Below are 14,448 nucleotides of genomic sequence, written 5' to 3' on the forward strand. Positions count from 1 at the left end.
CAGACAGCAAGAGACCAATGAACAGATACCAAAAAAATGAATGTCCACACCTGTATTTCCACGGTTCTGTCAGGTTCTGTGGCTTCTCTGATCCTTCCTCCTCTTTGTCTCTCCCAAGATGGAGGCTCCAGGAGCAGCTCAGCATCTTGAATTAGAAAGCAATGGATTTCTTGATTCTGCTACAAATTCCCCTAGCTGTAAGCCTTCCAAGCTTCTAAATATTCCTTTATATGTGGTTCAGAGTTCTAGCACCATCCCGTGAACCTGCTTGGTCTGGTATTCTATGTTGTTGCTGATGGAGCTCTTCACTGCATGTCTACCTGATCCTCCATCAGGTAGAAGGATTGGCAGCAAATTTAACCATCTGCTTGCTTGCATGGTCTCCTACAGACAGAATAGCCTGGGTAAACTACTGCTGCTGACGGAGGACTAAGAAACACTGCTTCCCTTTAGCTCTGCTTGTATGAACCCTTGCACACATCCAGACAACTTCATCAGCTTTTTGTACTGTGAAGTCTCTAACCCAAACCAAGACTCGATCTGTTTTTTCTTGTGATTGTATCAGTGAAGATACTCCATATCTTTCTTTAGCATAATCTTCTGCTGTGTCTATGATCCCCTGCGGTTTCTTCTGTCCGTTGTGGCTGGCATTGGTGCTGGGCATCCGCACAACTGGAGGAGTCAGCAGTAGGGACAGTAGTCACCACGCTGCCTTGTAGACTTCCATACAGCAGGCCAAGGGGATTCTCCCACCCACTCAGTTTCTGCCCTCCCAGCACAAGTACTTGGACTCTGTGTGGAGAATCAGCATAGCAGTTAGGATTTACAATATATCACAGAATAGAATAATATGGCTTTGTTATTGTTAAGTGCAGTGGAGTCAGTTCTGACTCATAGCGGTCCTGCAAAGGGTTTCTAAGGAGCTGCTGGTATATTTGAACTGCCAACCTTGTGGTTAGCAGTCCAATGCTTATCCTATAGCACCACACCAGGATCCCATTATGGCTGCTGCTGCATGCCATCAAGTAGGTTCCAATTCAGAGTGACTCTGTATAGAGTTTCTGTAGCTATAAATCTCTGGGGGAGCAGAAAGCCTTCTCCTGTGGAGCAGCTGGTGGATTCTAACCGCTAACCTTGTGGTTAGCAGCCCAATGCTTAACCCACTCTGCTACCAGGCCTCTTTTCATCATGGCTAGAAGGGCTATACTAAATCATTAGCTGAACTGCATAATAAATCATTAGCTGAACTGCACTTAGGTGTTACCTTCTGGGAATATCAGACATTTATAAGAAATAGAAATTTAGGCTTAGCATAAGTGACTCCATTTCTGGTAGTGTTGTGGTTACAAGTCGGGCTGCTAACCTTAAGGTCAGCAGTTCAAAACTACCAGCCTCTCTGTAGAAGAAAGATGAGACTTTCTGCTCCCGTAAAGATTTATAGCCTGAGAAAGCCTATGCAGGGTCGCTATGAGTTGGAACCAATTTCATGGCATACAATCACCACCATCACCACCATAGTCAGGCTGATTAGGTCTCATCCTTTAAATAGGATTGATCGAATATTCCCTGTGCCACAACATACTATAAAAGTGGGCAAGTACAAAAGATTATAGCTCAGCTACCTAGAATTCCCAGGAAATGGAGCATTCTGACTCATAGAAATTTTTAGTTGAGCATTAATATTTATTCCTGCCTCTGAATATGAGGGTAAGTCAAAAAGGATTTTTGATTCCAGTTCATACATGTATGCCTTTATTCCAAAGAAAACATGTTAGACATGTTTCTGTGATCAGTGGATGGCTGCAGACAAGTTCTCTAAGCACTACACTTATTTTAGTCTTGCTATTGTTGTTAAGACTTGTCAAGTCAATTCTGACTCATAGCACCTTTATACAGAGTTTCTGATGAACTGCTGGTGGGTTCAAACTACCAATGATGTGGCTAGTTGTCCAGTACTTATTTCATAGCACCAGAAAGTGCCTTTAGAAAATGTCCAATCAAAACAGTGACTTCCCAGGAGTTTTACTTGTTGTTGTTAAGTGCCTTCGAGTTGGTTCTGACCCTTATCAACCCAGTAAAGGGAAACTCATAGCAACTCTACATAGGGTTGTCAAGGAACTATTGGTGGGTTCGAACTGCCAACAATGTGGTTAGTAGTCCAGTGATTATTTTGTAGCACCATAAAGTGCTAGTCTGGGAATGAATTTCCCTCCCCCTGTAACCACCAGAGATTGTTTCTTTTATTTAAAAAAAAAAAAAAAATCCATACAATATTGGTCTCATACAATATTTGTCCTTTTATGCTTCATTAATTTCACTTAGCATAATGTCCTCCTGGTAAGGCATTGTAGGATCAGCACTAGACTGCGAACCACAAAGTCAGCAGTTCAAACCCAGCCAATGCTCTTCGGAAACCCAATACAAAGTCACTATGAGTCAGAACCTCCAGGTTAATCTATGTCTTGAGGTATTTCATAGCTTCATCATTGTTTTTCAACATAGCATAGTATTAAATTGTGTACACATACCAAAGTTTCTTTAAGCATTTTTCTGTTGATGAGTATTCGATCAATCTCCATCTTTTTGATGTGTCTTTTATAGACAGCATATTAAAGGATGCTGCTATCAGTCTGCTCTCTTTGTGTCTTGACTGGTGCATTTGATTCATTTACACCCCATGTAATTATCAATAAGTATGAATTGATCGCTATAATTTTGCTGTGTGTTTTTTGTGTTGCTGCTGGTTTCTTTGTCCCACAAAATTTTCTGCACTGAGTTCATTTTGCCTGTGGGTTTTCTTTTCATTTTCATTTCTTTTGTGTAATGTTTACTAAATCTTACTAATTTTTCTCCTTTTACATTTTGATGTGCAAGTATATTATTTTTCTTTAAGGTTACTCTGTATTTTATTAACAATTTTCCTTATTTAAAATGGTTTGTTCTCACTTAAAATCTACTTAACTTCCTTGCCTTTTGGAAGTTCTGTATCTGCACTATTTCTCTTTTTAATTTGTAGTTGACTTTATTATAAATTGGTATCTCTGGGAAGAGAAGGGGCAAGAGGACGGACTAGGCAGAATGGCTGTGCGGACCCTCTGTGGCGAAGATACAGAAAACCGCATGAGACAGATTCAGAGGCTGGTCCTGGAACACTGAGCTTCAGATAAAGAGATAAATGAATGGATTAAGTGCTTACCAGGAGGACGAGTTGAACAGATGAGGCAAGAAAAGAGGTGACTTCTGATTTTGGGCAGTTGATAGGGTATGCCACAGCAGATTGAAGGACAAGAAAATATTCACATTCCAGGAACCTGTCTGTGACTCTAAGAGACAAAGATCCTTTTCCTTTCTCTTTTTCTTCTCTTTTCCTTTCTGATTTCTTGCACACCCCTGATGACCAGACTATGATTGGAGAGCCCCAGGGAAGTTCCTGTATGGATTCCATGGTAGTATGCATAATTGAAAAGGGAGGAGACACTAGCAATGTCCCTGCTTCAGGAGACCCTGCTCTGAATCAGTCCTGCACTAGCTCTCAATTGAACTGACTGAACAAATGTGTGGGGTACAGAAAAGAGGAAAGAAAAAGAAAAAGACTGATTATAGGTCAGAGAGGCACAGTGGGACCATCTTGAAATTTCTCAGGCAGCGGTAAAGGCAAGAGGCCAGCAGGTGGCGCAGAAGCATATGCTTATTTTTCCACTGTTGCTTCGTATTTTTGTTGTTGTTGTTGCAATTGTCATTGTTGTTAGCTTGTTTGTTTGCATTCTCTGTTGTGAGAGTTTCTTTTCTTCTTGCCTCACCCAACAGGAGACAGCAAAGGCAGCCATACAGCACAACCACAGCCATACCCTCTTCAGCTCCACTAATTGGGTTACAGTCACTACCAATGGCTATCACTGGATCAGTGACAACTACCAACACCATCTAAACTCATGCAGAACTGAACTAAAACAGAAAACAGAGAACTGTGCACAAGCTCATCTCTTGCTAACACACACAAGAAAACAGTTGGTGAGTGCCTAAGAATACACCAATATATATTCATCAACTTAATATAAACACACCACCACCACCACCATGCCTCAAAAATAACAGACATAGACACATACATAAACACAAACACAACACCATCATAATGTCTTAAAAGTAACAGACATCTCTGTTCACATGAAATAAAAGACAGAGTATCTCAAACAAATGATTAAGAAGCAGAGCTAAAAAATGTTTTTGAGGAAAAAGAGGAATTGAACTGCCTGAAAAAGAGTTTATGAGAATGATATTTAGTTACATTCAAACTATTGAGAGAAAGGTAGAGGAAAACAAGGAAGAATTCAGAAAAGCGCTACATGAACAATCAAACAAAATAGATCTAAGGATTGGAGACAATGCAAAATCTACAAAACAGAAATGGACAATACATTGAAAGGGAAAAGGAGTAGACTTGAATCAATGAATCCTGAACTAGTGAGTTTGAAGATAAATCCTCAATACTAGTAAGGTAGAAGAAAAATCATAAAAAAAAAAGAAGAAGAAAAAGAAAAAGAAAAATATCCAAAGAGAGCCTAAGATTCATATAGGACAACATGAAGAGGAATAACCTACAGGTGTTTGGAATTCCAGAAGAGGAATTGGAAATTGGAAATCCAGAAGACAAAGAAAACCACAAAAAAGGTAGTCAAAGAGCTGCTGAAGGAAAATTTTCTTAACATCATGAAAGATGAGAAGATAAGCATTAAAAAAGCTGAATGAATCCCAAACAGGACAGACCCAAAATAAATTCAGTACAACTAATCATAATCGAATTCTGCAAAGTCAAAGACAAGGAAAGAATCTTGAAAGCATCTCCGGAAAAACAAATTGTTACCTAAAAAGGAAAACCAATAAGATTAAGCTCCAATATCTCAGCAGAAACTATGCAGGCAAGCAGGCAATGGGGAGACATACACAAGACTCTGAAATAAAAAAACCTGCCAACCTAGAATTATATATCTAGAAAAACTGTCCCTCAAATTGTTGTTGTTATGTGCTGTTGAGTCAGTTCCAATTCATAGTGCCCTGTATAGGATTTCCAAGGAGTAGCTGGTGAGTTTGAACTGTCAACCTTGCCCTCAAATATGATGGCAAAATTAGAACGTTTTTGAATAAACAGAAACTAAAGGACTTTCTAAAAACAAGCCAACTCTACAAAAGAAATAAATAAATAAATAATACAAAAGGAAGTTATTTGAAATGAGAACCAACAATATCAATCAACAACCAGAGATTGACATACAGCAACACCACCTGGAATTCAGTTCAGACATGGAAGTGTCCAGAGTACAACAAAACTATAGGACTGAAAATAGGGAATCAGAGATGTCTATCTGTGATCAAGACAACTATAAAGTGGGGGGAAAATAAGTTACAGAAGTCAAGGTAGATTTCAAGATAAAACAGTTTTAAAATGGTGACGAAATGAATAAAATACAGGGTAATCTCAAAGAAACGCAATATACTTTTACATTAAATGAAGAAAACGAAAATACATGAAGATTGAGAAAACATTAAAACTGAAGACATTGACAAGAAAAAGCACACACACACACACAACAACAACAACAACTTAGCACAGCAAAGTATGCAGAACAAAGAAACCAGCAGCACCCCAAAAAAACACACAGAAAAAGACTGCAATCAATTCATACTGATCAATAATGACAGTGAACATCAATGGATTAAATGCCCCAGTCAAGAGACATAAAGTAGCAGAATGGATTAGAAAACAGGGTATCTCAATATGCTGTCTACAATAGGTACCCCTTACACACAAAGACCACCACAGTACTACAAACTGACAGACGAGTGGTGGTCTTCTGAATGGATTACATCTCAAATGTACAGTAAACAAAAATCCTTACTACTGGACCAATAAACAATATTCTTATCAATGGAGAAAAGATTCTTCTTGGATCAACTATCAACACTCATGAAGCAGCAGTCAAGAAATCAAACAACATATTGCATTAGGCAAATCTGCTGCACAAGACCATTTTAAAGTGTTGAAGAACAAAGATGTCAGCTTGAGGACTAAGGTGTGCCTGACCCAAGCCATGGTATTTTCCAATAACCTCATATATATGTGAAAGCTGGCCAGTGAATAAGGAAGACTGAAGAAGAATTGATGCCTTTGTGTTATGGTGTTGGAGGAGAATATTCAAAGTGCCTTGGGCTGCCAAAAGAACCAATCGATCCGTGTTGCAAGAAGTGCAGCCAAGGTGCTCCTTGGAGGCCAAGATGGCCTGACTTCATCTCTCATACTTGGGACATATTGTCAGGAGGGACCAGTTGCTGGAGAAGGATATCATGTTTGGTAAGGTGGAGGGTCAGAGAAAAAGAGGAAGACCCCCAACGAGATGGATTGGCAAAGTGGCAGCGGTAGTGAGGATGGCCCAGGATCTGGCAGTGTTTCATTCTGCTGTGCATAACGTCACTATGGGTCGGTACCAACTCGATGGCACCTAACAACAACAACAGCAACAACAACACACACACAAAGACAAGCACAGATTAAAAATTAAAGGATGGAAAAATAAATGGGTGAGTCAAAAATTATCCACACTCTGGCTGTAGAACTTATTTTAATCAACTTTTATGAAATTTTGACAGATGAACAAAGTGTATTGGAAAGCAAGGATATTATGTTGACAAATGATGTATTTGTCTTTTCTAAAAGTTGATTAAAATAAATGCTGCAGCCAGAGTGCAGATAATTTTTGACTAAATCTCTTGTGTGTGTGTGTGTGTGTGTGTGTGTGTGTGTGTGTGTGTGCGTGTTTATATATCCCACAGATATACAAGATTTTGAAAAAGGATATGGGTCCAGGAGTATTTAGCTCTTCTGCTAACACAATGGTGAATGTGGTGGAACATACGGTGGGACAAATGATGAAAATTTCTTAGCTATTATGAAACATCTTAAGGTGATGGGAAGCTGAACATGGGAGTTCAGGACAATAGTCTCAGGGATACCATTGTCAATTGGCATAATATCTTTCTCAAAGACAATGTTCCACATCCTACTTTAGTGAATAGTGTCTGGGATATTAAAAGCTCATGAGTGGCAGTCTAAGGTGCAGCTATAGGCCTCTCCATTTGCAGAAGAAAGAAGATTATTGATAATTGAAGATTCTTGGAATCAATTTGTCCAAAGGACTAATGGAACATCTGAGCATCAGTCTCCATGACTGAGACCAGAAGGACTGGATGGTGCACAGCTACCATTACTAACTGCTCTTAAAGGAATCACATTAGAAGGTCTTGAATAGAGTGGCAGAATGTGTGGAACACAACTCAAAATTATTAAAACAAACAAACAAAAACCCAGGCTTACTGGTTAGAAAGAAACTGGAGGAAACTGAGACTAGGGCCTTGGACCATCTTTCAAGTCTGGAAAGGAATTCGTCCTCACGACCCAACTTTCAGCCAAGTAGTAGATAGACATACAGGGGAAACAACAACACTAGTAAAGTACGCTCACTATGAATGATGGAATGGTCAATCATTCAAAATCAAAGGGGCAACATGTACCTAAGGACAAAGGTGAGAAGGGAGGGGAAGGTGGGTGGAATGGAAATAGAAGAAGCCACAGGGAGGGAGTGGGATGACTGTTGTTCCATGGAGGGATTGCAATTATTATCTTTGGTTCCCTATTTTCAGTCTTGTAGGTTTATTTAACTTAAAAAACTTCTATATCTGTATTCTCCAAAGTAAAACAAGCTAACAAGACTAAAAATAGGGAACCAGAGATACCTTTTTTTTTTTTTTTAATCTATATCTGAATTGTTTGTTATGGAATCCTGATGTGGCACTGTATTGGACAAGGTCAGTTTGAACCACAAATTCAGTAGTTCAAACCCATTATTCACTCCTCGGAAACCCTATACAAGGTTACTATGGGTCAGAAGCAACTGGACAGCACTTAACAACAGCATATTTGTATCGAGTCCCGGGTGGTATTGTCATGTAGGGTAATCTCAGGTGTTGTATGCTGTTGTTTCTCAGTCCAAAGAACATCCTTTAACATGTTTTGTAAAGTTGGTTTGGTCATTACAAATTCATTTAATTTCTGTTTATTATGAACATCCTGCTTTTGTCATCATGTTAGAGCGACCGTTTTGCTGAGTATATGATTCTTGGTCGTGGTGGTTGTGTGCCATGGAGTCAGTTCTGACTCATAGCGACCCTGCATAGGGTTTCTGTAAATATTTATGGGAGCAGAAAGCCTCATCTTTCTCCTGTAGAATGCCTGGTAGTTTCAAACTGCTGACCTTGAGGTTAGTAGCCCGACTCATAACCACTATGCTACCAGAGCTCCTTATGTGAGTCTTAGTTGCAATTTTTTTTCTTTCAGAATTTTGTATCTGTCATCCCATTGCCTTTTTGTCTTCATGATTTCTGCTGAAAAAATCAGAGCTTAGTCTTATTGGTTTTGCTTTGTAAGTAACTTTTTGGTTTTTCCGGAGCTGCTCTCAGAGTTGTTTTCTTGTCTTTGGTTTTGGAGAGTTTAATTATGATATGTCTTGGAGAATTTATTTTGGATCTGTCCTGTTTGGAGGTCATTCAGCTTCTTGAATGATGATCTTATCATCTTTCATGATGTTAGAGAAGTATTCTTCCAACAACTCATCAAAATTTTTCTCTGTGCTTTCTATCATCTCTTCCTGTTCTGAAATTCCAATCACCTGTAATTTGTTTCTCTTCATGGTGTCCCATGTAAATCTGACGGTTTCTTTGGATTTTTTTCATTCTTCTTTCTGATTGTTCTACTAGTATACTAGTGTTGAGAGATTTATTTTCAAGTTCACTAATTTGGGTTCCCATTGCTTCCAATCTATTCCTTTGCCCTTTGCATGTTTTGCCCATTTCTGAGATCTTAGTATTAATATTCTAGATATCTAATTGCAGGTTTTATGTTCTTTTGTAAAGTTTTTTTTCTGTGTTCTCATTTTTTTCTTCAATCTTTTCATCAATCCTTTGAAGGTACCTAAATATCATTCTTTCAAATTCTTCTTCAGTGAGTTCCATTACTTTTTCTTCCTCAGAAACATTTTCTGGCTGTGCATCTGGGGCTTTTTTGCTTCTTCATGCAAGTGAAAATTGTCTGTTGTCTTAAGGCTATTATGAGATTGTTATATTTGTATTTAATTGATGTTTGCATTTTGTTGTGTTGTTGTTGTTGTTGTTAGGTGCCATTGAGTCGGTACCAACTCATAGTGACCTTATGCACAGCAGAACGAAACACTGCCCAGTCCTGGGCCAACCATACTATTGTTGCCAGGCTTGAGTCCATCGATGCTGCCACTTGACCAGTCCATCTTGTTGGGGGTCTTCCTCTTTTTCTCTGACCCTCCACCTTATCAAACATGATATCCTTCTCCAGCGACTGGTATCTCTCCTGACAATATGTCTGAAGTATGAGAGATGAAGTTTGGCCATCTTGGCCTCTAAGGAGCACTCTGGCTGCACTTCTTGCAACATGGATCTATTGGTTCTGTTGGTAGCCCATGGCACTTTCAATATTCTCCTCTAATACCATATCTCAAAAGCATCAATTCCTCCAGGGGAGGGGGTGGGGTGTCCATTAGCTCAGACATCCCCTCTAGTCACCAGAATGAGGTGAGCAGACAGTGAGAGACTAATGAATATATATATATGAAAGAATGTCCACACCTGTTTCTCTGTGGTTCTGTCAGGCATTCGTGGCTGTTCTGATCCTTGCCCCGCTTGGTCTCTCCCAAAATGGTGGCTACGGGAGCAGCTGAGCATCTTGAATTAGAAAGCGCTAGATTTCTTGATTCTGCTACAAATTCCCCCAGCTGTAAGCCTTCCAAGCTTCTAAATATTCCTTTATATGTGGTTCACTAACTGTCTACTGTAGGTATAGTCTTTATAGAGAATGGAAATAGGTGCACCACTCTTATTTGCCATTCGTGCATTTCAGTTAGTTTGGGCTGAACTGGTGTTGGTATCTGTTTGTCATTGATCAGGTAGTATAGGAGCTGGTACTGGCTCTTTCTCAAATGGTGAAACTGCAGAAGGTACAGTTTTGGCTGGGTTCTATGGACAAAGTTACTGTCTCCTGTTGATTGGAAAAGAGAAAATCCTTCCCCTCACACACAAGAAAATGAAATATAATAATAAAACAAAGAACCAATGAAGAAAAGAGAAAATAATAATGAGAAAAAAGAAATAAAAACAGGCAGCAACCAGAAAAAAACACACACAACACTATAAAGATAAAAAAGGGACAGAAATGGATCTATAGAAGAGAAGAATAATAGAAAAAAATAAAAGGAAGAAATTTAAAAACACTTCTTGTTGTTATTAAGTTCCAGTGAGTTCCAACCCATAACAACTCTGTATAGGGTTTCTGAGGAGTGTCTGGTGAACTTGAACTGCCAACCTTGCAGATCAAACCAACTTTGCAGACCAGTGCATTAACCCATAGCACCACACCAGGACTCTTAAAAACACTTGAGAATAACTGAAAAAGAAAAAAGAGGGACAGGAAAATGGAGCTATATAAGAGAAAAATAAGAGAGGAAATAAAAGGAAGAAAAAGAAGAAAAAAAAATACACTAAGAAAACAATACACACACATACATACACTCACAGAGGTTTTTATCAAGGAAATGGCTCACACAGTTATAGAGAAGGTAAGTTTCAAGTTCATGGGTCAGATGTCAGACTGAAGGCTTCCCTTAACTCATATAACCACAGGAGCTGATGAACCATCAAGTCAGATGACAGGTTTCTGTCTGCAGAGGTAAATGAATCCAAGGTCAGCAGGTAAGATTGCAGGCTGCTGATGACTCCCCGCATCACCAGGTAATACAGCAGCCCACTGGTTCTAGTCCAGGGAACCAGAGGTAGTATGACAAGTCAGATACACAATCCAGACTCACCAGAAAGCAAACAAGCTTTCCCAAGAATCCAACGTATTGGAAGCAGGCCATACCTTCGAGGAAATTTCCTTTGATTGGCTGCTCATAACTGATCGCATCATTGGTAATTACAACATCTTACTGCCAAACCCCTGAGAATCCTTGTCTAGTCAAGTTGACACAAAACCTTAACTATCACAGATGCCACAGATGCCAATGTTCATCAGTAGTTCCCAGGGTTGGGGGTGGGATGAAGAGGAAGAAGTGCTTCATAGATAGTAGTCACTTAAAAAAAAAAGGAATGGTGGCATTGAATGTGGGTAAAGTTTGCACAATATGATGTAACTGAAGTCAATAAGCTATACATAAGGAAAAGGGATGAATCGGCAAATGCTAGGCTGTGTGTGGTTTTGCAACAATGACATTAACCAATAAAACGTGGAGGGTAGGGCTACAGATGCTGACACTAATTAGATAAAACTTATCACTTTATCTCATGCTCAAAGACAGCCTACTGTGTTAATCTTAAGAAATTATGGATGACATTGAGAAGAATGGGAATTCCAGAACAGTTCATGGTGCTCATGAGGAACTTGTTCATAGGCAAAGAAGCAGTTGATTGAACAGAATAAGAGAATACTGAATGCTGAAAATCAGGAAAGGTATGTGTCAGGGTTGTAACTTTTCACAATATTTATTCAATCTGTATGCTGAGCACATAATCCCAGAAACTGGATTATATGATAAATGGAGAAAAGACTGACGTTGTCAAAGACTTTGTTTTACTTGGATCTACAATCAGCAGTCACAGAAGCATCAGTCAAGTAATCAAATGACGTATTGCATTAGGCAAATTTGCTGCAAAAGATCTCTTTAAAGAAAGAAAGAGCAAAGATGTTAGTTTGAGAACTATGGTATATCTGACCCAATCCATGGTATTTTCAGTTGCCTCATATTCACACCAAAGTGGGACAGTGAATAAGGAAGACTGTAGAAGAACTGATGCATTTAAATTATGGTGTTGGTGAAGAATATTGCAAATAACATAGATGGCCAAGAGAACAAACAAATCTGTCTTGGAAAAAGTAAAACTAGAATGCTCCTTAGAAACAAGTATTCTGAGACTTCATCTCACATACCTTGGACAGATTAACAGGAGGGAACCCATCCCTGGAAAAGGACATTTTATCTGGCAAAGTAGAAGGTCACCTCAAAATAGGAAGACTTCCAATGGGAAGGATTGAAACAATGGGCTCAAACATAACAACAATTATAGGGATGGCACAGGACTGGGCAGTGTTTTATTTTGTTGTGCATATGAGTTGCTATGAGTCAGAACTGATTTGACAACACTTGACAACTACAATTAACTTATGGGATTAGTTCTCTTCCTTTGAAGGTTTAGGGCTATGGTCTCATGGGACAATCCAGTCAATTTGCATAATATAGTTCTTAAAGTTTATGTCCTACCTCCCAGTACTGTGAGTAATACCTGTGCTCTTTAAAACTCACAAGTGACCATCTAAGATATAACCATTGGTCTTTATTAATTTGGACGAAAAGAGAATGAAGGAAATCCAAGAATCACAGAAGGAACTGGACTAGAAGACTACAGGATTAATTGTCTACATGATCCTACTCTTCCTTGAGACCTGCAAATTTAGATGGTGCCTGATTACCAATACTGAATGTTCTGATCAGGAACACAATAAACGAACCATGGTAGAAAGGGAGAAAATGTGGAACAGGACTTCAAATTATTAAAGAACCCAGACTTAATATATCTATTGAGGCTGGAAGAGTCCCTGAGACTATGGCCCTATTTGCTTTTTAAACCTTTGATTAGAACGATTCCCTGAATTTGCCTTTAAACAAAGCAACAGTTTTTCCCAAAGAGTAGAGATTGTCACCCTTGAGTATTGTGTACTGAATTTTCCTTTCTTTTAAAAAATTATCTATGTAAGACCAAAAACACAACAGCTATATTAAAGTATACAAGAGAAGGCAGGAAGATTAAAGTACAGTAAAATCTATGTCAGCCAGAAACTGTGTAAGACAGAAACACGTCAGAGAAGGAACATGAAAATATTTTCCACTAATGATTGGAGTCCTGGTGTGGTGCTGAGGGTTGGTGCACTGGACAGGAAGGTCGGTTTGAACCACAAGGTCAGTGGTTCAGGATCACCAGCTGCTCCTAGGAAACCCTATACAGGGTTGCTATGGGTCAGAATAGACTCACTCAATGGCACATAACAACAACAACAACAATAACAATTGAGAAATGGTGAGATTACATCTTGTCAAAGGCGGAAAACTGGCGATGCCTGGAAAAACAAGGCAGTCAATCATGTTGAGTTCACTGTAAGTGTAAATGAAAAAATTAAAACACAATATTGACACAATTTGAAGAATGTGATTAGTGTCTTGATCAGTATGTTAAGAAACTGTGGAATGGGAAATATGTTAAGCTATTTGTATGTTTTCTCTCTCTCTTTCTCACACACTCACTCACACACACACACACACACACACAATGCCTCTGTTTGGTTAATCTGCTTGCAGTCAGGTATTCTGTATTTAAAATCCAAAAATCCTGATTGGTACAACAGTGAGCAGTAAGTATGGGTTTGGATTCAGACATACTTGGGTCTGAGTACCAACTTTAGCACTGGTAGGCTAGAGGACGTTGGCAAGCTATTTGATTTTTTGTGCTTCTGTTTCTTTATTTTTAAATATGGTCGTAGTAACAGTACCTATAGATTTCATTTTACTTGGATCCACAGTCAAAGCTAGGAAACAGCAACCAAGAAATCAAATGATGTGTTTTATTGGGCAAATTTGCAGCAAAAAATCTCTTTGAAGTTTTAAAAAGCAAAGATACCATTTTGAGGACTTAGGTGTGTCTGACCAAAGCCAGGGTATTTCCAATCACCTCATATGCTTGTGAAAGCTAGACAATGCATAAGGAAGACCGAAGAAGAATTGATATCGTTGGATGATGGTGTTGGCCAGGAATACTGAGTATACTGCCAGAAGAACCAACAAATCTGTATTGGAAGTACAGTCAAATGCTACTTAGAAGCAAGGATGGTGAGATTTTGTTTCATGGACTTTGGACACGCTATCAGGAGAAACCAATCTCTGGAAAACGACATCATGCTTGGTAAAGTAGAGGGTCAGTGAAAATGAGGATAAACCTCAAGGAGATGGATTGATACAGTGGCAGCAATGAGGAGTTCAAGCATAATAATAATTGTTAGGATGGTCCAGGACCAGGCACTGTTCTGTTGTACATAGGGTCACTATGAGTTGGAACTGACTCGAAGGCATTTAACATCAACCTCATACATAAACTGAGGGGACTAAATGAGCTAATGCATGGATCATGATAACATAATGTCTGGCACACAATAATATCCATCAAACGTTAGCTTTTATCACTATTATTGCCCCATCATGGAAAGCCTAAGGAAGGTGGGCAGCAGTGGTGCCGTTCCTTGGTGGTTGTGAACCGCACCGGCCAGGG

At 39.1% G+C, this 14,448-nt stretch overlaps 1 protein-coding gene across 1 annotated transcript in view; it reads right to left on the minus strand.

Moving 5' to 3' along the window:
• Positions 1-4,787: 4,787 nt before the first annotated feature.
• The window catches only part of NFKB1 (nuclear factor of kappa light polypeptide gene enhancer in B-cells 1), a 162,481-nt gene continuing 152,820 nt past the window's right edge, over positions 4,788-14,448 (minus strand). Inside the window, exon 25 of the mRNA XM_006872726.1 lies at positions 4,788-4,864. Within this exon, the coding sequence (XP_006872788.1) occupies positions 4,788-4,864 (77 nt within the window). The remainder of the gene's footprint in view (positions 4,865-14,448) is intronic.

This window comes from Chrysochloris asiatica, unplaced genomic scaffold, assembly GCF_000296735.1.
Source record: "Chrysochloris asiatica unplaced genomic scaffold, ChrAsi1.0 scaffold00211, whole genome shotgun sequence".
In the NCBI taxonomy this organism is placed as follows: Eukaryota; Metazoa; Chordata; class Mammalia; order Afrosoricida; family Chrysochloridae; genus Chrysochloris; species Chrysochloris asiatica.